Consider the following 25,467-nt stretch of genomic DNA (forward strand, 5'->3'; position numbering starts at 1 on the left):
ACTAATCTTAATTTATTCCTCCTAACCTGTTATGAATTTTTAATATTTTTGACAAAAGCTTTATCCCTTCTAGACAAAACAGTATTTATACTCCATCCCTTCCGAACCTGTCCTTTCCACTTTCAAGAGTCTTTTCTTGGCTGGCTCATTCTCCTATCGCCTCGGTTCTGCCGCTACAAGCTATAAATAAAAAGACAATCTATATGATTTCTGTAGGGCACAAAAAGCTTCCGGAGATGATACACTGACTGTATGAAAGAGGTGCTTATAGGCATTTTAATAAAAACAGAATGACACACACACACAAACAGGGAGAATAATGTGTGGGAGGATGCTGCGGTGGACTGACCTGTTGATCTTGCTAATGTTAGCTAGCTACATCGTTGATGCTGCATCTAGTTTAGACAGCTTGTCTTGTAATGGCAACCTAATGTGATAGCTATACTGAGCGAAAATATGAACGCAACATGTAAACTGTTGGTCTCATGTTTCATGAGCTGAAATAAAATATCCCAGACATTTTCTAGACAGACAAAAAGTCTTAATCTACATTTTTCCCCACAAATGTATTTACATCCCTGTTAGGTGTGTCTTTGCCAACAAGCTGATTAAACAGCATGATCATTACACAGGTGCACCTTGTGCTGGGGACAATAAAAGGCCACTAAAATGTGCAGTTGTGTCACACAACACAATGCCACAGATGTCTCAAGTTTTGAGGGGGTGTGCTGACTGCAGGAATGTCCACCAGAGGTCATATGGGGAGCTAAAAACATGAGATTAAACTTTTTCTGTCACAGTCTGGGTCAGCCAAAGCTAGCTAGTTAATTTCTATATTTCTAATATATTAGCTAATTAGAAATGACTTATCTTACTTCAGAAATATATAATATTACAAAGGCAGAAGGTAATTAAAGTGCAACTTACCTCTGATCGAGTCTGGCTAAGAACCCAAGAACAAAAATATGAAGACGTGCGCTTCCCTTCAAGAGCCGTGGTGGAGATAAAACTGGGTTTGATGGACAACTTTGAGAGACAATGGACTTAAGAGTTTTGATGACAACCTATTTTGAATACATTTCATTGGTCAAGTGGTTGTGAAACGTTCATACAGACGTATAGTATCGAGTCATGTAAAAAATGTCATCCGACAGCGACAATATTATATTAAAAATCTATGTAACTAAAGTAATTTGGTCAAATGTAATGGAGTAAAAAATAAGTTACTTCCTCCAGAAATTACTTGAGTAAGACTAAATGTACAGCCCACAGAGATTAACTAGAAATGTACTAGTTTCTCAAAGGACATTAGTGGACCAGATTCAAACCCATGCCTACTCTAGCATATGTTTACCGTTGTCAGCGGCTGTACCCACTGGACCACACAGGCTCTGTGATAACCACCAATTTATTTTGCTTATCGTTTGCCTTGAACATATAATACAACAATTAGTCAGTGGACCTACAGTCTAAATGATTGTATAGCCTACAAAACACTGCTTCCAGCTGCCCCCTGGTATTGATTCTCAATATTACATAGACATTCAATTCCTACTGCTGCAGATCATTTTCCTTCTGCAACAATATGCATCAAATTAAGATCCGACATCTGTATAAGCCTGTCCAGTTTTGAGAGAGCAACCTGATTGGAGAGTTAAGCTGGTCCAGAGTAAAGAAATTGCGTGTGTGTAGGTTTGTATTGTGTTTTAATTGGGTGTATGTTTCTGTGTGTGTGGTGTCTGCGTGTTCCAGCATGCATTAAAGCCTATGGAATTCCCTTGGGATTCCCTTGGTAGTGTAGGGTAGAGTCGTCAAACAAAGGATTCTTCACTTCCATCTCTCCAGTCTGCAATGAAATAAAAGCCAAACAAACACAGTCATCAGCAATATGAATATTGTGTGTAAACAAGGACATAATTTGTGTGAATATATTATGTGTTTGTGTGTGTGTGTGTGTGTGCGCATGTCTGAGTGCGAGTGCATGTGTGTGTGTGTGTGTGTGTGTGTGTGTGTCCTAGCACACCCACCGGTGCAAGGCCAGGGCACTCGTACACAGTGAAGTCTCCGCCCACTTCTTCCTCATCTGATGTGACTTCTGAGTCAGTGACTTTCGTCTCCGATTTATGTCTGAAAAACAACAGAATGCACCAAGATGAATATGTGTGTGTGTATTCATATTTGAATGAAACTGAATTGTCGGACAGGTAGGGAGAGAGAAAGGACGTGAGACCGAAAAGGGCAAGAGGAGGAGTAGAACTCACTTTTCCATGGAGAGCATCTGCTGTTTCTGATGCTGGTAGTGGTACATCTGAGCACTCTGTGCCAACTTCTTATCCCCCGACTGAGGAGAAAAGGGAGAAGGAGAGGAGAGACCCATGAAAACCACCCTCAGCGGGGAGGAAAAGCAAAGAAGAGGCAAAGCCTGAAAATCAGATGCTTACGTCACAGACATCCTGTGGTCAAATCACATTGACAGAAGGAAATTAATCATACAAAAAAATAGTCTAGCCCCTTATTTACACACATGTAGGTACAGTATCCCGGACATAGATTAAGGCTAATCCTGGTCTAAAATGCATGTTCAAAATAGGGATCTTATATTCAAAATGCTTCTTCATCCAGGACTAAGATTAAAGACAAACTCCAGCCATTTTTTTATGTTTCCTGTTGAAAAACAATATCCCCTGTATAAATACAGTAATGTACACACACTTATGGGTACACATATGTTTTGAGACACAATTGCAAACTTCAAGAGTTGGCCATTCAAGGAGCTGGTCTGATGGTTTTACTCTGATGTCATCAGCCTCCCCACTTGATTGTGGAAACAACAGAGGACCAAAGAGAACAGGGTCTAATCTGGGTAATTTGGAAAAGACTCCTAACGTATTTAGCTGAGGTGGATGTATTGTGCCCCATGCGGAACAATGCACTTACTGAAGTCCTGTTGGCTGTTCCATTTCCATTGCTTCCAAATGCAGGGTAATCTACCTTCTGGGCCAGACGTGATTCCTTCTGCAACCTGTAGGGGGCAACATTATTCTGAGCCATTAGAGACTAGGGAGACTGGAGCAGGAACTGTAGGTAAAATAAAATTAAAATAAAATCTGCAGTTTGGACACTTCCCAATAGCGTGATATTCCCTATATAGTGCACTACTTTGACCAAAGCTTTATGGACCCTGGTCCAAAGTGCACCATAGGCAGTAGGGTGCCATTTGGGATGCATCATAACAGTGCAGTGCTTAAATTGATCCTTTATAAAATGTGTTGGAAAATGATTTAACATGCTCTAACAAAATCACTTGACAGTAAAACAATAGAAGGGAGTCTAGCACATCTAAGTTGTCAAATTAAATAATAACATATTGATATTGTTACTGTCTGATGTCTTACCTTACCCAGCAAACTGTAGCCAAGATCAGGGCCACAGTGCCAAAGATGATACACACAGAGATCATAACTGCAGAGGTCGAAACAAACAGAGAAGAGGATAGAGTGAAGACAAGATACCCATAAAAGGAGGAGAAATTATGAAATTGTGTGTGACTGCAGATGGAATCTAACCACTTTCAAATCTATTCCCTTCGGAAAGTATTCAGACCCCTTCACTTTTTCCACATTTTGTAATGTTACAGCCTTATTATTTTATTATTATTATTATTATTATTATTTTTCTACTGTGTTATTGACTTGTTAATCGTTTACTCCATGTGTAACTCTCTGTTGTCTGTTCACACTGCTATGCTTTATCTTGGCCAGGTCGCAGTTGCAATTGAGAACTTGTTCTCAACCTAGCCTACCTGGTTAAATAAAGGTGAAATAAAAAAAATACCTACTTATTTTTTCCCCCTTATCTACACACAATAGCCCATAATTGCAAAGCAAAAATAGGTTTTTAGAAATGTTTGCACATTTGTTAAAAATAAAAAACGGATACCTTATTTACAAGTATTCAGACTCTTTGCTATGAGACTCGAAATTGAGCTCAGATGCATCCTGTTTCCATTGATCATCCTTGAGATGTTTCTACAATTTGATTGGAGTCCACCTGTGGTAAATTCAATTGATTGGACATGATTTGGAAAGGCACACACCTGTCTATATAAGATCCCACAGTTGACAGTGCATGTCAGAGCAAAAACCAAGCAATGAGGTGGAAGGAATTGTCCGTTGAGCTCTGAGACAGGATTGTGTCGAGGCACAGATCTGGGGAAGGGTACAAAAACATTTCTGCAGCATTGAAGGTCCCCAAGAACACAGTGGCCTCCCATCATTCTTAAATGGAAGAAGTTTCGAACCACCAAGACTCTTCCTAGAGCTAGCCGTCCGGCCAAACTGAGCAATCGGGTGAAAAGGGCCTTGGTCAGGGAGGTGACCAAGAACCCGATGGTCACTCTGACAAAGCTCCAGAGTTCCTCTGTGGAGATGGGAGAACCTTCCAGAAGGACAACCATCTCTGCAGCACTCCACCAATCAGGCCTTTAGTGGCCAGATGGAAGCCACGGCACATGTCAGCCCCATGACATCTCCTATTGGAGGTTGCCAAAAGGCCCATAAAGGACTCTCAGACCATGAGAAACAAGATTCTCTGGTCTAATGAAACCAAGATTGAACTCTTTGGACTGAATACCAAGTGTCACGTCTGGAGAAAACCCGGCACCACTTATCACCTAGCCATCCCTATGGTGCAGCATGGTGGTGGCAGCATCATGCTGTGGGGATGTTTTTCAGCGGCAGGGAATGGGAGACTAGTCAGGATCGAGGGAAAGATGAAAGGGGCAAAGTACAGAGAGATTTTTGATGAAAACCTGCTCCAGAGCGCTCAAGACCTCAGACTGGGGCAAAGGTTCACCTTCCAACAGGAACCCTAAGCGCACTTAGTAGAGCTGGCCCGGTCTTACGCCATAAACGTGTCACTACTTTCAACTAATAAAGACACTTACTGACAAGGAGACTGTCCTTGGAGGGGTATGGGATGGCTATGGGGCCTCCAGGTCTCCCCGGTCCCACCCTCTCCAGAGCCGCAGTGGCAGGCTGCGGGGTCCGGGTAGAGGGGTGGGCGGTAGTGGGCTGCTCCACAGAAGGTTGGGCCTTGCCTCTCTGTCTGGGAAACTTTGTCTGAGTCATAGGAACTGCCTTGGAGGGGGTGTCTGGGAGAGAGAGGGAGAGAATAAGAGAGCGGAAGAGAGAGACAGACATTGTTATTATTGTGGTGTAGATAACGTTTTATATATAGCGACACGCATCTATGGAAAAGTAACTGAAACGTAATCAAATTCATAGAAATGCATACAGGATGTAAGGCTCACCTGATTGTTTTGATTGTTTGACCTCTGACACTTCCTGTTTGGCAATGACTGAGTGAAGGAAGTCAATCTCTTCATCTAGATCAGAGAAGGCTGTCACTTGACCTGAGGAGAAAGACATTGGCAGATTTAAGAATGAGTCCATATGCACATCATGCCTTTGTTCAGGATATCTTATTATATGTATGTATATTGTGCTTCTACATTTTGTGAATTTTGTATTTGTGTTTATTAAGGATCCCCATTAGTTCTTGCAAAGGCAGTAGCTACTCATCCTGGGGTCCAACAACATTAAGGCAGTTAAACACAATTAAAAACATTACATTCATAACGATTTTAACAACACATTAAGTGTGTGCCCTCAGGCCACTACTTTACTACTACACAATACAAGATCCATGTGCACGTGTGTATAGAGAGAGTGTGTTATCATGCGTCTGTATATGTGTGTGTCTGTGCCTGAGTGTGTGTCTATTCACATGTTCCATAAGGTATATTTTTATATATTTTTTAATCTGATTCTACTGCTTGGATCAGTTACCTGATGTGGAATAGGGTTTCATGGCTCTATGTAGCACTGTGCGCCTCCCTTAGTCTACTCTGGAATTTGGGATTGTGAAGAGACCTTTGGTGGCATGTCTTGTGGGGTATGCATGTGTGTCCGAGCTGTGTTTTAGTAGTTTAAACAGACAGCTCTGTGCATTCAGCATGTCAATACTTCTTACAAAATAAGTAGTGATGAAGTCAATCTGTCCTCTACTTTGAGCCAGATAGATTGACATGCATCGTATTCATGTTAGCTCTCCATGTACATTTAAGGGCCAGCTGTGCTGCCTTGTTCTGAGACAATTGTAAAGTCCCTCTTTGTGGCACCTGAACAGACAACTGGACAGTAGTCCAGGTGCAACAAAACTAGGGCTTGTAGGACCTTGATAGTGTTGTTAAGAAGGCAGAGCAGTGCTTTATTATTGACAGACTTATCCCCATATTAGCTAGTGTTGCATCAATATGTTTTGACCATGACAGTTTTACAACCCAGGGTTACTGCAAGTAGTTTAGTCACCTCAAATGGCTCCACTTCCACATTATTCATTACAAGATTTAGCTGAGATTTAGAGTTTAGTGAATGATTTGTCCCAAATACAATACTAAGTTTTTGAAATAATTAGGACTAACTTATTTCTTGCCACCCATTCTGAAACTAACTGCCGCTCTTTGTCACTCGCTTTAGTAGCTGAAGTGTATAGTGTTGAGTCATCCGCATACATAGACACACTGGCTTTCAGTGGTATGTCATTGGTAAAGATTGAAAAAAAAGTAAAGGGCCTAGACAGCTGCCCTGGGGAATTAATTATTCTACCTGGATTATGTTGGAGAGGCTTCAATTAAAGAACACCCCCTGTGTTCTGTTAGACAGGTACCTCTATCTACAATATAGCAGGGGATGTAAGGCCATAACACGCAAGTTTTTTCAGCAGCAGACTATGATCGATAATGTCAAAAGCCACACTGAAGTCTGAACTCACACAATCTTTTATCATCAATTTCTCTCAGCCAATCATCAGTCATTTGTGTGTGCCATGCATGTTGAATTCCTTTCCCTAGAAGCGTGCTGAAAGTCTGTTGTCAATTTGTTTACTGTAAAATAAACATTGAATCTGGTTCAACAGAATTCTTTCCAAAATGTTTACTAAGGGTTGGTAACAGGATGATCGGTCTGCTATTTGAGCCAGTAAATGGGGCTTTACTATTCTTGGTTAGCGGAATGACTTTTGCTTCACTCCAGGCCCGAGGGCACACACTTTCATGTAGGTTGAAAATATGGCAAATAGGAGTGGCAATATCGTCTGCTATTATCCTCAGAAATGTTCCATCCAAGTTGTCACCCAGGTGGCTTGTCATTGTTGATAAACAAAAATATATATTCACCTCTTCCACACTCACTTTTCAGAATTCAAAGTTACAATGCTTGTCTTTCATAATTTGGTCAGTTAGTGTTTACCTATTTAGTAGTGTTTGTTGCTGGCATTTCATGCCTAAATTTGCTAATCTTGCAGATGAAAAAAATCATTAAAGTAGTTGGCAATATCCGTGGGTTTTGTGATGAATGAGTCACCTGATTCAATGAATGATGGAGGGGAGTTTGCCTTTTTGCCCAAAAATGTAATTTAAAGTGGTAACCATATAACAGAACAGAGTGTGGGCGTGAAAGAGCAAGCATTAGAAGAAACAGGACATCCTGTTGTGTGACTGCAAGTGCATGAAGCAACCCATGAGAGAGCCAGAGAGCCAGTGAGTGTGTGTGTGCGCGTGTGTATAAATGTGTTTGTGTGTGTGATAGAGAGTGTGCCGGTGTGTTGTTTGTTTGGGCAACAGTGAAAGAGACACAAAGCCAGGGTGTTGTTTAACAGCTCTTTTGGCCAGACAGTAGGCCACATTCCAGGACTAGGCCACAGTTCTCCCTGGTTACTGGTATACATAGTGTGTGTGTGGCCAGGGGTTGAAGCACCGCAGGGGGCTTGTGCAATCACCCCACCCCTCTGTCTCGGCCCTGCTCCCTCTCACACACACACAAGTCCCTAAATCTCACTCAGCTGAGTGCTAATGGTGATAATCTCTCCCTCCCCAAGGTTACTCTAAAAGACCAGGTAATTCTACACTGTTTACGTGATAAGCTAAATATGATTCAGATTCAATATTTAATTACTATAGTGAGACATCATGAGCCATATCACCAACTAAGCCACTTCTTTGAAAATGCTTAGTAATGTCTCATTGTGTTTGTATTAGCGTAAGCGCCGTGTTATTAATGATTAAGGTGTTGTCCTCTACAGAAGGGTGGCCATCTGGCGGTGGTAATGTGCGTGATATGATGTGACGGCACTTTCAGTCTGTGCTTTGTTACTTTCTCACCCCATTCTATCCCATTTAGTGTGATCCACAGCAGGTGTCAGTGGGGGGTGGGTCATGCCATCTGTACTTTGCAGGTGGTGGAGTGCTTCAAGTGTGCCAGTGTACCTGGCACTTTATACCCTACTTTGTTAGCTAACTTAAACAACATGAGGAAAATTACAACATTTGAGGAAAATGTCAACATTTGAAAGAAAAAGAGAACATTCCTGAAATGTTGTGTTGGCATGACTACTTGAGTGAGAGGGTACATAGAGGAATCAGGGAGCATGAGGGTATGTATTTATATACGTTTGTTTGAGTGGGAGTGTGTAGTAGATACAGAAAATAAGAATGGGGAAATTGGTGTGTGTGTGTGTGTGTCAGTAAACCCTCACACACTGACTAAGCATACACCTCTCCATGCATCAGAGAGGAAGTTTTGGCACCAGGTTGATAATTAACCATAAGCCAAGAGATGCCAAGAGGGATGTAAGGTGCACTAGCCTTGAGCTTGTGTAAGAGAGGGCTTGACAACGTGCTGGGTTGGAAATGACAGCGATTAGTGTGGACAAAATGGAGAAAAAGGTGTGTGTGGGGGGGGGGGTTAGTAGTACAGAACTAGGCAGACCATGATTGATTGCACAGTAGGTGGCAGCATGCACCTTAAACATTTGTTTGCGGACGGCAATGATATCATAGAAGTAGAAGAAGAGGGATGTAAGTTTATGAAAACAAACACTAAACAGTCAGACTCTCTTATTCCCATCATCTCTATCTACCCTTTCCCCACCCTGGCTGGGCCTTAGTTATACATCAGGACAACGCATTCAGTTACCTATCATTTCACATCACAACATAACGACCAAATTTGTCATTTGTATTTACAGTCAAAGGGGCTGCCCTGCTCTTGTTTGTGAACTGAAGGAATGGGTCTTGAAGGTAAATAACAGTATCTAATGGATATGTAAATTAAACTTATTAAACTTTTTTCTAATTGTTTACCAGATTGAATGAGTATAATACCTGACCGAAAAGTTGAATTCAGACCCACACATAACCAAACAGTATGCATTATTTCATCAATACATAGCTTGCAATAGTACAAAAATATATTAGTCTCACTAGCTAGGTTTCCATCCAATTGGAGACAGATTTTCATGCAAATATTTTAGGGTCGGCATAAAAAAAAGAACAATATTTTACCATTAAATGTCAAATGTGCCTACTCTGGTCCTGGCACCTGCGCTCTAGCCAACAGCTCACAAATACAGTGTGGGTAGGCTGTGCTAGTCTACACGATGAGATTATTATGGATAAGAGCAATAAAAAAAAATGTTGTCAAATGGCAGTCAAGCATCGATCACCATGTCAGCGGAATAAGACCCTCGAGATTTATTGGAAAGCGGCATCAAGCTAATCATAGTGCTCTTTCACCACCCTGTGAAGTGCATCATAATTGATTTCATTTGTAGCCTAATAAACTGCATGGATTCCTGAGTCGTAGTGGGAGGATCACACCCCATATCATCGCGTGACTCCAAATTTACTTTGATATGATGGTTATTATATCAGTATTTGAGCATTTCCACCGCCATTTCCTGCATAATTAATTTTACCGAAACAAACAAATTCTGTCTAAACTTATAAAATGACACCGAAACTGCCTGTTTCCGTCACAGCTGTCATTACTTTTTTTATACGATATGACTTGGTGGAAATGTGATTTCCTGACTAATATTTCTCAGGGGTTCATTCTTAGGGTCTACTGCTGCCCTCTTGTGGCTATGAGAACAATGTGCCGGTGAGTATTTTCAATTGGACCTCTTCCATTTTTATTTAATTAAGGCAAGTCAATTAAGAACAAATTCTTATTTACAATGACGACCTAGAAACAGTGTGTTAACTGCCTTGTTCAGGGGCAAAATGACAGATTTCTACCTTGTCAGCTGGGGATTCAATCTAGCAACCTTTCGGTTACTGGCTTAATGCTCTAACCACTAGGCTACCGCCATACAGTGCACTAGGTTAGATGGACAATCATTTTCACCAGAATGTTAGCAGCTATAGCTTCTTCTTGACAACACATGGTAAGGCTTGTTGACCCAAGCCTATATTTGGGTCAGAGGTACTTGGTCAACATCCATAACATGTCTTGGTTAACTATTTCATCCTCAACATTGCAACAACCCATTTCTCTCTCCATGGTGACACTCATCGTAGCTATATAAAACACATTTTCAAGTGAATAATTCCTGAACACCAAACTCCCAAGAGTATTGTCCCTTCTACAGGTGTCTATCAAATTCCATCAACCCTAGTAGTCACCATGTTAAACAGAATATTGAAATAAAGGACTTCACTATTTTTAAATGAACATCACCACCACTCAACGACTCCACAACGCATTTCCCATCAGGACTAATGGATTGTCAACAGCTGTCATTAGGCTCCATTAGAGAGCTTCATTAGCTTTGCTTAGCCCACTATGCATCATCCCTGTCCACACCCCATCTCTAGCGGGTCTCCCTGTTCCCCATGTCTAGCTCCTGATCTATTATTAGCCTCTATGTCTGACTATGGAGGGGTCAGTTTGACCACAGCTTTACCTGCTGTTGATGACCACACATCCCTGTTTCTGAGTAGAGCTCTGCCCTCAGTACATACTGTGTGTATGCATATCCAGTTCTCCTGACTGGTTGCCAGCCTTATTACCAGACAGGGCCCATAGCTCCAGTGTTTACCTGTGGAAGTGTATGTCTTGATGTCAAACACAGGCTTGTCTTACACACACAAAGAGCACTGTTCACTAACTGTACTCACTTAGCTACTGTAATTGACCTACCCCCTCACCTCTGCTCCTCATGGCGGCCACTGTATAACCAGTGAATAACAATACTACTCTTCCCATTCTGAGAAGATACAGCTTGTACCTACCACCGGTGGCTGGTGGCACCTTAATTGGGGAGGGTGGCTCATAGTAATGGCCGGAACAGAGTTAATTGAATGGTATCAAACACAGTTTCAAATGCTTAATACCATTCCATTCACTCCATTCCAGCCATTATTATAAGCCATCCTCCCCTCACCAGACTCCTGTGGAACCTACCCATGACAACTTTACCTACAAAGCATGGCACCTACACTCAAATATCTGTGTATTAGTGTGTGTGTGGGCGCGTGCACGTGTGAAAGAGAAAACAAGACGTTGTATGCTCATGTATGCGAGTGTGTTTGCGTTTGTGTCAATTTGTAAATGTGTGTATTACATGTTGCTGTGGAGAGTGTATTTGCTTATTTTCTGTATACCAGTGGAGGCTTCTGATGGGAGAACGGCTCTTAATGACTGGAACGGAGCAAATGGAATGGCATCAAACCATGTTATTGATGTATTTGATACCATTCCACCCATTCCCCTCCAGACATGATCACAAGCCCGTCCTCCCCAATTAAGGTGCCACCAACCTCCTGTGGTGTATACTGATGTGCATCCTGCTGCTCTCTCATACATAATCTAAGACATCCGAGTTGCTAGATTTAATAATGTATCCGTTTCGGCTCCACTGGGTCACATAAGCCTCTCCCTGGTCCTGCTGTGTCTGGATGGGGTTCATCTCTCCATGGACAACAGACCCGGTCTACATGTGTACTGGAAAAAACATCCATCAGCTTCCTCAATAGACACAGCCTATGGAGATAAGATCATGCTCAAAAATAAGCACAAATATGTTTAGCACATAAAAGGAACATAAAAGGTAAGGCTTTGCATGGTGACATGTCCGGATTGCTCTGATTAGGAGCACATCTCCATTGATGTACACCTCATCCTGTACATAGGGGCTGCATCCCAAATGGCACCATATGGGCCCTGGTCAAAAGCAGTGTGCTATATACAGGTTGTCCTGGATGCAGAACTGAGCGATTTCCCCTTAGATAGGCCAGCTATAAAGTCAAAATTGGCTATATTTTAAAGATTCATGAAAAACTGGTCTTAATTTAAGGTTAGGGTTAGGCATTAGGCTTACCAGTGTGGTTAAGTTATAGGGTTCAGGTTAGGGTAAGGTAAAACAATTCTGAATGTATAATTTTGTGGTTGTGCCAGCTTGTGACCACTCTGCAGAGCTGCTTCCAGAGCAAGATTCATGACAGAAAACGCTAACCTGAGCACGATATAGGAAATAGGGTAGTATTTCAGACATAGCCAGCAGTCTTGGGGCGGCAGGGTAGCCTAGTGGTTAGACTAGGCTACCCTAGTAACAGAGAGAAAGGGAGAGGGAGAGAGATGGAAGGGAGTGAGAGAGATGGAGAGAGAGTGAGTGATGCAGGAGAGAGAGATGCATGCAGTGCTCTGGGTGATTAAATGCGGTGGTCATCTGTCTGTGGGCAGCAGGAGCGGGGATTAGAGAAACACAGGATCAAACTACAGCGCACAGAGAGAGGGAGAAATAAGGACAGATTGATGCAGAGAGCTGAAGAGATCGAGGGAGAGAGAACAATGGAGAGATCAATAGGGAGAAGGACGGAGAGGAATTGATAAGGAAGGCGATAGAGTAAAAAAAAGGGGGTATCAAATAGATATAGAAGAGGGAGATTGAGAGTGAATGCAGTAAGCAAGGAGGGGGACTGGGCGGCAGGGTAGCATAGTGGTTAGAGCGTTGGACTAGTAACCGAAAGGTTGCAAGTTCGAAACCCCGAGCTGAGAAGGTAGAAATCTGTCGTTCTGCCCCTGAACAGGCAGTTAACCCACTGTTCCTAGGCCGTCATTGAAAATAAGAATTTGTTCTTAATTGACTTGCCTAGCAAAATAAAGGTAAAAATATATTTTTTAAAGTCTCTGACCACAAGGTAGGTCGCCACAGGGTCAGTTTGTTCTAGCCAGCCCTCACAGGTTTACGTAACCTAGCCCAGTGGTCTGTAGCACTCATACCACCCAACACACTCAAACTACACCACCACAACGACCTAGCCTTCACAATACACACACACCGCTTCTGCTTGGTGTCAGAAGTTCTGCGAATTAGATGCTCCTAGGTTGATAAACTCCCTCCACAAAGTTCTCGCTCTCCTTTTCATCCGCTCTTATTTTTCTTTCTCTCATATCTCTCTGTGTGATGCCGTGACCCCTAATCTAATGTCCTCATATCTCTGTGTGATGCCGTGACCCCTAATCTAATGTCCTCATATCTCTGTGTGATGCCGTGACCCCTAATCTAATGTCCTCATATCTCTGTGTGATGCCGTGACCCCTAATCTAATGTCCTCATATCTCTCTGTGTGATGCCGTGACCCCTAATCTAATGTCCTCATATCTCTCTGTGTGATGCCGTGACCCCTAATCTAATGTCCTCTGCTGCAGACCCAACTAAATTATTAATCCTGGAGAGAACCACACACAGAGAGAGAAACACACACACACACACACACACACACACACACACACACACACACACACACACACACACACACACACACACACACACACACACACACACACACACACACACACACACACACACACACACACACACACACACACACACACACACACACACAAGGTAGAGGTGGCAGGGTAAGAGAGAATATCTCCCTCTTCCTCTCTATTTCTCCTCTCCCTCAATATCTTTCACAAACCATGGCATGCCTTGTAAAATCACCGGACAATAAAAAAAATGTTATTTATTTCCACAGAGCAACGCTTTTACAGAATGAAATTAGATTGTATGAAGGAGCCAGAGAGAGTGAAAGAGGGAGAGATGGAAGGGGAGAGTAACAGAGAGAAAGGGAGAGGGAGAGAGATGGAAGGGAGTGAGAGAGATGGAGAGAGAGTGAGTGATGCAGGAGAGAGAGATGCATGCAGTACTCTGGGTGATTAAATGCGGTGGTCATCTGTCTGTGGGCAGCAGGAGCGGGGATTAGAGAAACAAAGGATCAAACTACAGCGCACAGAGAGAGGGAGAAATAAGGACAGATTGATGCAGAGAGCTGAAGAGATCGAGGGAGAGAGAACAATGGAGAGATCAATAGGGAGAAGGACGGAGAGGAATTGATAAGGAAGGCGATAGAGTAAAAAAAAGGGGGTATCAAATAAATATAGAAGAGGGAGATTGAGAGTGAATGCAGTAAGCAAGGAGGGGGACTGGGAGAGTGAGGGAGGAGGAGAAAGAGGAGCAGTGAGGGTTTCCTGTCTGTGTCACTGTGGCTCACTATGCTCACTCTTAAAGCACAGAGTTGGTTACTCATGGCTACGTCACGAACAAAGGCACACGTACACACACATCCAATTAAATGGCAGCCTCTCTGCATCAGCTCATGAACCACTTTGTGTGACCAAACTGCGTTTGACCTAACCCCATAACCCATGTCTGGATGCTCAGAGATCTGTAGCTTGACACAGGTTGTGTCCCAAATGGCACTCTATTCCCTACATAGTAAACTACAAAGGGGTCAACGTAGTGCACTATGTAGGGAACAGTGTGCCATTTGGGATGCAAACACAACCAGGGAAAGGATGATGATCGATGTTCATTGAATATACGTAGAAAATGACCCTGTGCTGTTGAAGCAGCTTCATTCAATAAATTCAATAACATCTTTCGTAAATGACCCAAATCCCCTTGCTTTCCTACATTATAATGGAGATTGTGGGGCTTTTTGAGTGTGCAATATCCAGACCAACATACCATGGTGATGGCGCCTCTTCCTTGCTACACACTGTCCTTCCTCGTTCTCTTCCAATGGGGTGAGGCAGGGGCCGCAGTAGGAGGTGCCAGGTTTGCAGAAGTGCCGCCCCTCACGGGCACAGTCTATGTGGTACGGGCACTTACCCCCAGCTAAATAGAAACAGAGAGCCCGGCGTTAGATAACACTTTTGCTCACCTCCTCTAACAGAACATACTGAATTATGGTCATCATGATTCTTATGGAGTGTGTGTGAGAGGACAGGAACATGAGTGTGTCACATCATCCCCCAGGTGTCATGACAAAAGAGGCTGCTTGGAGATGACAAGATGCCATGTAGTCATGACAACTGATTGAATTAAAGATGAATTGATGCACCAGTGGCAAACAACATTTTATTATGTACAATGTAGAGGGATTTCGAATAGCAAAACCTTCTGACTGTGCTATTGTCTTCATTGCATGAACATCATGTATTGGTTAGAACTCTGTTTTCAGACACAGACTCAAGCTATCGTATTCACATTGTGCTGAATTTAAAAACAGTTACCAGGGAACTGAGGAGACCTGCTGAGGGGAGGACGGCTCATAATAATGGCTGGAACGGAGCGAATGGTATTTCAAACCATTCCACTTATTGCAGTCCAGCCATTACCATGAGCCGATCCTCCCCAACTAAGGTGCCACCAACCTCCTGTGACACTCAAACATCTTCACCTGTTCCCTGGCTCGATTGACCTTAGAAAAGGTTGTCCTTCCAACCAGCAGTGTCATCTATCAAAACGATTGAAAGAATATACAATTATACCTCAAGGCCTAGATCATGATGTTCTGCTGATCAGGATTATAAACCAGGTTGACAGCATGAATGCTTGAATAATTCTCCAATCTGTGATTATCAACATCCCTATCTAGCCATATAATAGATATCTAAAGTGTAAGCATTGGCTTACACACACACACACACACACACACACACACACACACACACACACACACACACACACACACACACACACACACACACACACACACACACACACACAGAGAGAGAGAGAAAGTGGGTCACAATGTGCATTTTGTTGTAGAGGGTAAGCAAGGACATAGCAATAGACTTAGCAGCCTATCAGGGCTTAAAGAGGCAGAGTTTAACAAAAAAAATAAAACATAACTTTATTTAACTAGGCAAGTCAGTTAAGAACAAATTCTTATTTACAATGACGGCCTATCGGGGAAGAGTGGGTTAACTGCCATTCATGGGCAGAATGACAGATTTTTAACCTTGTCAGCTCAGGGATTCGATCCAGAAACCTTTTGGTTACTGCCTCAATGCTCTAACCACTAGGCTCCCTGCCGCCCCAGAGTGGTACAGTAACCATGGGCTTTTACAAGTGCACAGTACAGAAGGAGGGTATTCATAGAAACGCATGCCCCCTAGGCTGCTGCAGAACTACATCGGTTGCCATAATGACCTCCATGGCAACAGGATCTCTGACATCAGGAGGTGTGAGTCACAGTAATGTTTATGTTAGTGTGTATTGTATGTCAGTGGAGGCTGCTACGGGGAGGACAGCTCATTAGAATGGCTATATAATGAGTTCCACTTATACCGCTCCAGCCATTAACATGAGCCCGTCCTCCCCAATGAAGGTGCCACCAACCTCCTGTGCTGTATGTGGGTATGTCATAGGCTGTGTCCAAAATCTGGATTACCCACTACTTACTGCATACTGTGTACTAATCTTACAACATACTATTTAGAACATACTGTTTAGTAAAAATGAATGCAGTAAGAAACAAATATCAGCATACTAGGCTCATCCTACTGACAATGCGTCATCTAATCCGCAGTCGCGTTGATTCCCGCCATTCGTTAATTTTGGTATAGCGGGTCCCCTCAGCTGATTGTCAGCCGTTGTCTCGAAAGACGATTCTATTCCTTAATAGTGTGTAGCGAATTCTGCTAGATGTGTATGACATCCTGGCATTTATATCACTTAGATCGCTCATGTTCATGCATAGGCTATTTAGAATGCAAGTACGGCTTTTCGGACACGGCCTGAGTATTAAGTGTGTGTATAAAATAATTGGTGTTTTCACTTAAGGAGTGCACCACTAAGCCTCCCACCTCCAGCTTGCCTGTCTGTCTTCCCTACTCACTGGCCTGTCCTTCTGAAGGTGGCAGTGCTTATGTTACCCAGGCCACACTGGGATCATGCACCGTTGACTGCTCCCACATGTGATGTGGCTTTGGAGGCCACATATCCTGCCCTTTGAAGGATTTTAATCCCAACTTCCCTTCATGTATATAGATCTCTGTCTGTCCACTTCTCTCCATCAATGGTTCTTTTCATCAAATTGTGCCAGATCATTTTTTTCTTCTTCTCTGACTGATTGCTCTTCTTTGATCTGAGGATTTGTTCAGAGTGCCAAGGTCACCTGGATCATTCACACAATGGGACCCAGATCATGACAAAAAAATGCAGTGTGTCTTCACATCTTTCTGCCTGGCTTGACTGATGTCATTATGGTAGCATGTAGTGATTCTACTGAGAATAGTGAGAATAGAGAGATACACTGAGCATTCAAAACATTAAGAACACCTGCTCCTCCCATGACATAGGCTGATCAAGTGGATCCCGGTCAAAGCTATGATCCCTTATTGATGTCACCTGTTAAATCCACTTCAGTGTAGATGAAGGGGAGGAGACAGGTTAAAGAAGGATTTTTAAGCCTTGAGACAATTGAGACATGGATTGTGTATGTGTGCCATTCAGAGGATGAATGGGCAAGACAAAAGGTGTTCCTAATGTTTGGTATACTTAGTGCAGTACCAAAAAAGATATATCTGCAAGCATTGTTCAGATCATTATATCTGTGTTTGCCTCTATGTTCTGTGGTGTAAGTATCATTAACCTGCAGTTCTGCTGTAGTTTTCTTTTTAAGCGGGAAGTTAATGGTTGCACAGAAAATTGCAGCCCTGAAGACTGATCTTTACACACACACACACACACACACACACACACACACACACACACACACACACACACACACACACACACACACACACACACACACACACACACACACACACACACACACACACACACACACACACACACACACACACACACACACACACACACTCCAAGTGCATCTTTCCCAGCTGAAGCACCACCTCTTCGCTGTGGGTCATAATAGTAGCGAATTAAGAGATAAGTGCATCATCAGCCCAAGATACCACAGCATGAAGCAATTAAAGGAGAATAGTCTGAGTCACACCTTAAGGCACTTCATTAAACCTGCGACTGAGGTGGGTGGAAAGAAAGAATGGTGAGAGAAAGAGAGGAGGGAGAGGCTTGCTAGAGCATCAATACTGAGGCATGTGTGGAGACACTGACAGGATGGCTAAATGCTCTAGTCAAAAGAAGTGCACTATGTAAGGGAAAGATATGCACAGTCTATAGGGTCTTCATGACACCATCACCATTGTGAGACAGCGTCCTATACCCTTTCCCTTTGTGTCCTCATCTTGTCGATCGCCACAAACACAATGTGATTACAGAAGGAGAGAATATCAATAAACCATAGGCCAGGTTGTCACCTCATCATGCCTCCTACACCACTCACTAATTAGGAAACATGAAGATCTCAGAGAGAGAGAGAGAACCATTAGGCCAGGTGGGACCAGAAGTGTAAATACAGTTATGTAACACCAGAATAAGTCAATATGAGACATGAAAAATGACTATTCTAGCCATCTGCTGCCTGCCTGCCAGGCTGTGCAATCATAAACAGTTCCAAGAAGGGCAGACCAGCAAACAGTGCCATGACATGTGTACCATAGATGGTGAAAAACACTGATGTGGCAATGTTGACCGTTTATTGGCTTAAGGTGGTATCATCAGAAGTCATGAGAAACGCTGGCAAATTACACCAATCAGTGCATAGGAGGAGTGGAGTGGGCCTCCTATACAATTACATTTTTGTCATTTAGCAGAAGCTCTTATCCAGATGAAGTGAGACAACCACATACTGTGTCAGTCATAGTAAGTTTTTGGAGGAAAATGTGCTATCTATCGGCAAAGTGCCAGTGTAACGGATGTGAAACGGCTAGCTTAGTTAGCGGTGGTGCGCACTAAATAGCGTTTCAATCGGTGACGTCACTTGCTCTGAGACCTTGAAGTAGTGGTTCCCCTTGCTCTGCAAGGGCCCCGGCTTTTGTGGAGCGATAGGTAACGATGCTTCGTGGGTGACTGTTGTTGATGTGCCAAGAGGGTCCCTGGTTCGCGCCCGGGTATGGGCGAGGGGACGTTCTAAAGTTATACTGTTACCCTAGTACGAGAGAGGAGAGTCTATGGACACGCCTGGTGCCCAAAATTGATGACGTATGCATGATGCGCAGTGAGAGTTGAGTAGGGACGAATGGATTTGGTTCAGTCAGTCATTCTAATGAGCCCTCCCCAGCTAACTATTCTGAACAAAAATATGAAAGCAACATGTAACGTGTTGGACCCATGCTTCATGAGATTTGTCAGACATTTTTCATACGCACAAAAAGTATATTTCTCTCAAATTTGTTTGCATCCCTGTTAGTGAGCAATTCTCCTTTGCCAAGATAATCCATCCACCTGATAGGTGTGGCATATCAAGAAGCTGAAAAAGTCAATGTCCGCACCACCATGGAAATCGAATTAACATAATCAAATCTGTCAGTTTAAGCTAGTGCATCTGACCATAAGGCGCTACAGAGGGTAGTGCGTACGGCCCAGTACATCACTGGCCCAAGCTTTCTGCCATCCAGGACCTATATACTAGGCGGTGTCATAGGAAAGCCCCCCCAAAAATGTCAGACACTCCAGTCACCCAAGTCATAGACTGTTGTCTTTGCTACCCCACAGCAAGCGGTACCGGAGCGCAAAGTCTAGAACCAAAAGGCTCCTTAACAGCTTCTACCCCCAAGCCACAAGACTGCTGAACAATTAATGGCCACCGGACTATTTACAGTGGCTTGCGAAAGTATTCGCCTCCCTTGGCATTTTTCCTATTTTGTTGCCTTACCTGGAATTAAAATAGATTTTTTTTGGGGGGGGGGTCTGTATCATTTGATTTACACAACATCCCTACCACTTTGAAGATGCAACATATTTTTTCTTATGAAACAAACAAGAAATAAAACAAAAAACTATACTTGAGCATGCATAATTAATTTGATTTTAATTTGTTTTTTTTTGCATAAAATGCAACTCAAATCCATCTCATCTGCCTGCCACACTTTCACATCTGCCTATGTCACACTTTCACATCTGCCTATGTCACACTTTCACATCTGCCTATGTCACACTTTCGCATCTGCCTATGTCACACTTTCACATCTGCCTATGTCACACTTTCACATCTGCCTATGTCACACTTTCACATCTGCCTATGTCACACTTTCGCATCTGCCTATGTCACACTTTCTCTGCCTATGTCACATCTGCCTATGTCACACTTTCACATCTGCCTATGTCACACTTTCGCATCTGCCTATGTCACACTTTCGCATCTGCCTATGTCACACTTTCGCATCTGCGGTGAAAGATCTACAGCGGTGTTTATCAGTCCATGAGACATCTCAAAAATCGGTCTTCTCACGGTTTGGCCTAGAAAACTATTATGACCCTTCTGTGGAAAGACGAGACTCATGAACAAGATGGTGTTCTCCGTTTTGCTCTACGACCCACAAGCGTCTTGGACTCGTCTGAAGTCAGAACAGCCGATCTGCCAACTTCTGTCTGTAGCGTCCGAACAGTTTGGACTACACACTAATATGACCCCTCTGCGTAAAGGTGAGACTCTCACAAACATGTACATGTAGGTTAGCTTGCACTAGAACGCCCACGCATTCTTTATGGAAGTATAGTATATATGGAGATGGTTTAGTGACAAAAATAAGGTGTTTCTTGTATCTCAGATATAGGACAGACACTTCTGAACAAACTTTCTTTGGATTTTTTGGGGGGATCATCTGTTGTTCCATGTAGTGAATATGTTATTCAATGCATTTGTATGGGCTAATAGCAGTAAGGCAAAAACATTTTGATACTTCAAGGGGTTTTACAATTCCAAATCAAATAGTAAAATGATCCTTGGTATGATCTTCTTAAAACAATTACATATAGCTTAGTAGTACACCTCTGACATAGACAGGGCTTAGACTCTTGCATGATCACTACCATGTGCTGGGTACAATAAAAGGACACTGAAATTAGCAGTTTGTCACAACACAATGCCACAGATGTCTGATGTTTTGAGGGAGTGTGCAATTGGCATGCTGACTGCAGGAATGTCCACCAGAGTTGTTGCCAGAGAATTTAATGTTAATTTCTCTACCATAGAGAATTTGGCAGTATGTCCGTCCGGCATCACAACTGCAGGCCACGTGTAACCATACCAACCCAGGACATCCACAGCCGGCATCTTCACCTGCTGGATCGTCTGAGACCAGCCACCAACTGTGGGTTTGCACAACTGAAGAATTTCTGTACAAACTGTCAGAAACTGTCTCAGGGAAGCTCATCTACGTGCTCGTCATCCGCACCAGGGTTTTGACCCGACTGCCGTTCGACGTCGTAACCAACTTCGGTGGGCAAATGCTCACATTCGATGGCCACTGTGCTCTTCATGGATGAATCCCGTTTTCAACTGTACCGGGCAAATGGCAGACAGCGCGTTTGGATGTTTGCTGACGTCAACGTTGTGAACAGAGTGCCCCCGTGGTGGGATAATGGTATGGGGAGGTATAAGCTACGGACATTGTTGTGCCATTCATCCACCGCATAACCTCATGTTTCAGCATGATAATTCACGACACCATGTCGCATGGATTTGTACACAATTCATGGAAGCTGAAAATGTTCCAGTTCTTCCATGGCCTGCATATTCACCAGACATGTCACCCATTGAGAATGTCTGGGATGCTCTGGATCGACGTGTACAACAGCGTGTTCCAGTTCCCGTCAATATCCAGCAATTTCGCGTAGCCATTGAAGAGGAGTGGGACAACATTCCACAGACCACAATCAGCAGCCTGATCAACTCTATGCGAAGGAGATCAATCTGCATGAAGCAAATGGTGGTCACACCAGATACTGACTGGATTTCTGATCCACGCCACTACCTTTTTTTCCTTCTAAAGGTACTTGTGACAAATAGATACATAGATACTGCATTACCAGTCATGTGAAATCCATAGATTAGGGCCAAATAAATGTATTTAAAATGGACTGATTTCCTTATATGAATTGTAACTCAAATCTTCAAAATTGTTGCATGTTGTGATTATATTTTTGTTCAGTGTAGTTTTGCTTGTTTCTATAAACGTCAGCTAGAATTGGACTTGTTGGGACTTGGGAGTGTTCAGAATCTTTATTATTTTTTTCAGACTACAAAAGCAATACTTTTATTTGGCTGTCACCCTGGCTTGATATGATCTACAATATCTAGCCACTTCCCTCTACAGTAAGTTACTGCAGGAGAGCAATGCCTGGCAAGCGGGACTGATAGGCACATTGTTCCATGTTGTGTTGCTGGCTTGCAGCGCAAACTCTTCCCATTGAGCAGTAGACTGTATCACGGTGACATCCAGGTGGTTACTACCAATATTACAAGTTATTTCTTGTATTATTTCTGCAATCTTACTCGAAATAAAATCAAGTGGGATGGAACAACATTTCCACATCAGCTACCTACAGCGACACAGCAGCCCGGTGAAGCAACTGCTACCGAGTGGAAAGCAGCAGTGAGAAGCACCTCGAAACAACACCGTTACACTTGTCATTACATTAGCTAATTGGCATGTAACAGCAAGTTATTTCTCCCTTGTCCATTGAAAAAAACTACTTTCTTTTACCCGTTTTAACTAATGCCATGCTAATGTTGTTGCCAGTTAGCCAGCATAAACTAGCCCGTATAGCCCTTCCCAGTAAGAAATGTCCAGAACTCTATGTGCCCTGGTCAAAAGTACAGGGACCCATTTTGGGACCCATTTTGGACAGACGCCTACTGTAACTGTACTCCCCGCCCCCCGCACTTCTTATTATGTACTCTACCAGTGTGGGGGGGTTGAGTGTAGACTGGTGCAGTGACGTGAGAGGGGGTGCAGGAAGCTGAAAGGGCAGCAGGGTTATGCTGTCCCATTGTGTGGAATTCCTGTCTCTAGTTAAACAGGAACTGAGCCATGCACGTCAAGTGGCTACAGCCAGCAGCCTCATGACGGACTGAAGATACCTTTGAAATGGATATGATTATCTGTTTCAGACAGTCTCTTGGAGACACACGGTATGAGTACATCTGTATATGAAGTGTCACTTTTATATTTTACACAGCAAGGACGATCAAGTCATTCATTGCAGCCCAATTTAAATTGATTAAGAAAATATAGATAGCCCATGTAACAAACAGCCAGTACTCAGAGTATTATTTATTTGGTTAAATTCTATAAAAATGGTCATGTCAAAGACATGATTCAACCACAGACATGAAAAAAATGCTGTGAAATAGAACATAAGAACTACCCACATAAAAATACTAGTTTACTATAGAATACTATAGTACTTATACATTTGCATAAACACTGCCCATTCCCCTCCCCATATTCCAATTTGTGTCACCTATGAGTGAGAAACCTACATGCCAAGCATAGACCAAATACTGTCTTCCCTAACCTTTGACTTCTGACTTCTATGTTAAAGATAATAAAACAAAAACACTACAGTAATGTCAGCGAAAAAACACTACAGTAAATACTACCATATATTATGGATACTGTACAATGAATACTGTAGTATATAAATATAGTAATACTATAGTATTTATACCCTTGCATACTATAGTATTTTGTCATGAAGGGAGGCCTAACTGTATTTGTTAAAGCTGACTGTCATTACGCATTATAGTCCTAGAAGGCCGGACAATTTCGCTTGGTTTACTGGGGGGTTTCAAAACTCAGTGCAAAAAAGTCCCTATCAGACCAAGCTGTTCCTATTTTCATGATTTAGGTTCAGTCTGGTGATTCAACCATGACCCTGAAAAGGCCTGATAAGAGTCTGTAGCAATGGCACTTTCTTGTTAAGTCCTTCAAACGTGTCAAAGAAGCAAAGATAGCCCTTGAGGCTCACACAGCACCTGTTTAAATACATTTACAGTGCAAGCACATACTGACAGTCACACATAATCACACAACATGACTAAAAACTACAAGAAAGTGAAATAATTTATTCCTGAATAGTGGCCTTTTCACAACTTTATTCCAACCTCATAGTGTGGAAATAAACAGTACCAGTCAGAAGGTTGGACACACCTACTCATTCAATAGTTCTTTTTTTTTTTTTTTTTTTTTTTTTTTTACAATTTTCTACAGTATAGAATAACAGTAAAGACAGCAGAACTAAAACTCAGCAAAAAAAAAAAAAAAAAGAAGCCACCCTTTTTCCGGACCCTGTCTTTCAAATATAATTCATAAAAATCTAAATAACTTCACAGATCTTCATTGTAAAGGGTTTAGTAAAAATTAAGAAAAAACCTGGAGTGAGTAGGTGTGTCAACTTTTGACTGGTTCTGTATATACTGTAAAACACAGGGAAATCAAGATTGACTGCACTAGGCCTTTAAACCTCAAATACACCGCAAGTTTGACATTTCCTGCGTAACTCACTCAAATTAGCAGAAACCATACAGCACAATATAAACAGTATTGAGTTAAGAAACACCAGGAAACCAAGATTTTTACTGCACTGGTCCTTTAAACCCCAGATAGGCCACAAGTTTTAAATTTCCTGCATAACTCACTCACTCAAATTAGTAGAAATCATACAGCACAATATAGACAGCATTGAATTAAGATGCAGTGGGTTGAGTCTGGTTAAATGTCTCAGCATCAATATTAGGCATTCCATTGCCAGCTACACTACTGTTTTCCCTTGGGCTGGCTGGGAGAAACTGGCTTGCTTCATCTGAGGCTTCAGAGTTGTCATGGCAACAAGTCCCTGCCAGACCAATTGTGTTGTGAAAAAAACCCATCCTTTCTTCCTCCTTGCCCCTTAGTCCTATCAAACAACATTTGTTCAGGAGGATTTGAATCAGGAAAAGGAATCAAGGAAAACAGATCAATATTAACTCCTTTCTGAGTGCAACTTAAGAGATTTTGATAGCCTTTTTTTCGAAGGAATCTTTCTGAGAGCAACACTCTCCACTGTATACTATAGACCATTTTAATTTCTCTCTGCATCTATAGACTTGTACTACCATTAGTATACCTAATCTCAAAAAGGTATGACATTTATAGCTCACATTTGGCCAGGTTAATAATTATCTATGAGTTAATAATAATAATAATAATAATAATAATATTATATGCCATTTAGCAGACGCTTTTATCCAAAGCGACTTACAGTCATGTGTGCATACATTCTACGTATGGGTGGTCCCGGGGATCGAACCCACTACCCTGGCGTTACAAGCGCCATGCTCTACCAACTGAGCTACTGGCTTATAGTTGAAACATCACATTGAAGCACTTACAATTTCAGAATACAGATGTAGGCTCTTAA

At 42.5% G+C, this 25,467-nt stretch overlaps 1 protein-coding gene across 2 annotated transcripts in view; it reads right to left on the reverse strand.

The window, feature by feature from the left end:
* Nucleotides 1–1,390: 1,390 nt before the first annotated feature.
* The window catches only part of LOC124049037 (neural proliferation differentiation and control protein 1-like), a 34,623-nt gene continuing 10,546 nt past the window's right edge, over nt 1,391–25,467 (reverse strand). The window contains exons 2-9 of one of the 2 annotated variants that reach the window (XM_046370330.1): nt 14,878–15,027; nt 5,312–5,413; nt 4,946–5,152; nt 3,396–3,462; nt 2,938–3,022; nt 2,262–2,341; nt 2,028–2,127; nt 1,391–1,846 (exon numbers count right to left, since the gene is read on the reverse strand). In XM_046370330.1, the coding sequence (XP_046226286.1) occupies nt 1,766–1,846; nt 2,028–2,127; nt 2,262–2,341; nt 2,938–3,022; nt 3,396–3,462; nt 4,946–5,152; nt 5,312–5,413; nt 14,878–15,027 (872 nt within the window). In that variant the 3' untranslated portion in view covers nt 1,391–1,765. The remainder of the gene's footprint in view (nt 1,847–2,027; nt 2,128–2,261; nt 2,342–2,937; nt 3,023–3,395; nt 3,463–4,945; nt 5,153–5,311; nt 5,414–14,877; nt 15,028–25,467) is intronic. The other variant, XM_046370331.1, reaches the window with a different exon arrangement.

Source organism: Oncorhynchus gorbuscha, linkage group LG11 (genome assembly GCF_021184085.1).
Source record: "Oncorhynchus gorbuscha isolate QuinsamMale2020 ecotype Even-year linkage group LG11, OgorEven_v1.0, whole genome shotgun sequence".
In the NCBI taxonomy this organism is placed as follows: Eukaryota; Metazoa; Chordata; class Actinopteri; order Salmoniformes; family Salmonidae; genus Oncorhynchus; species Oncorhynchus gorbuscha.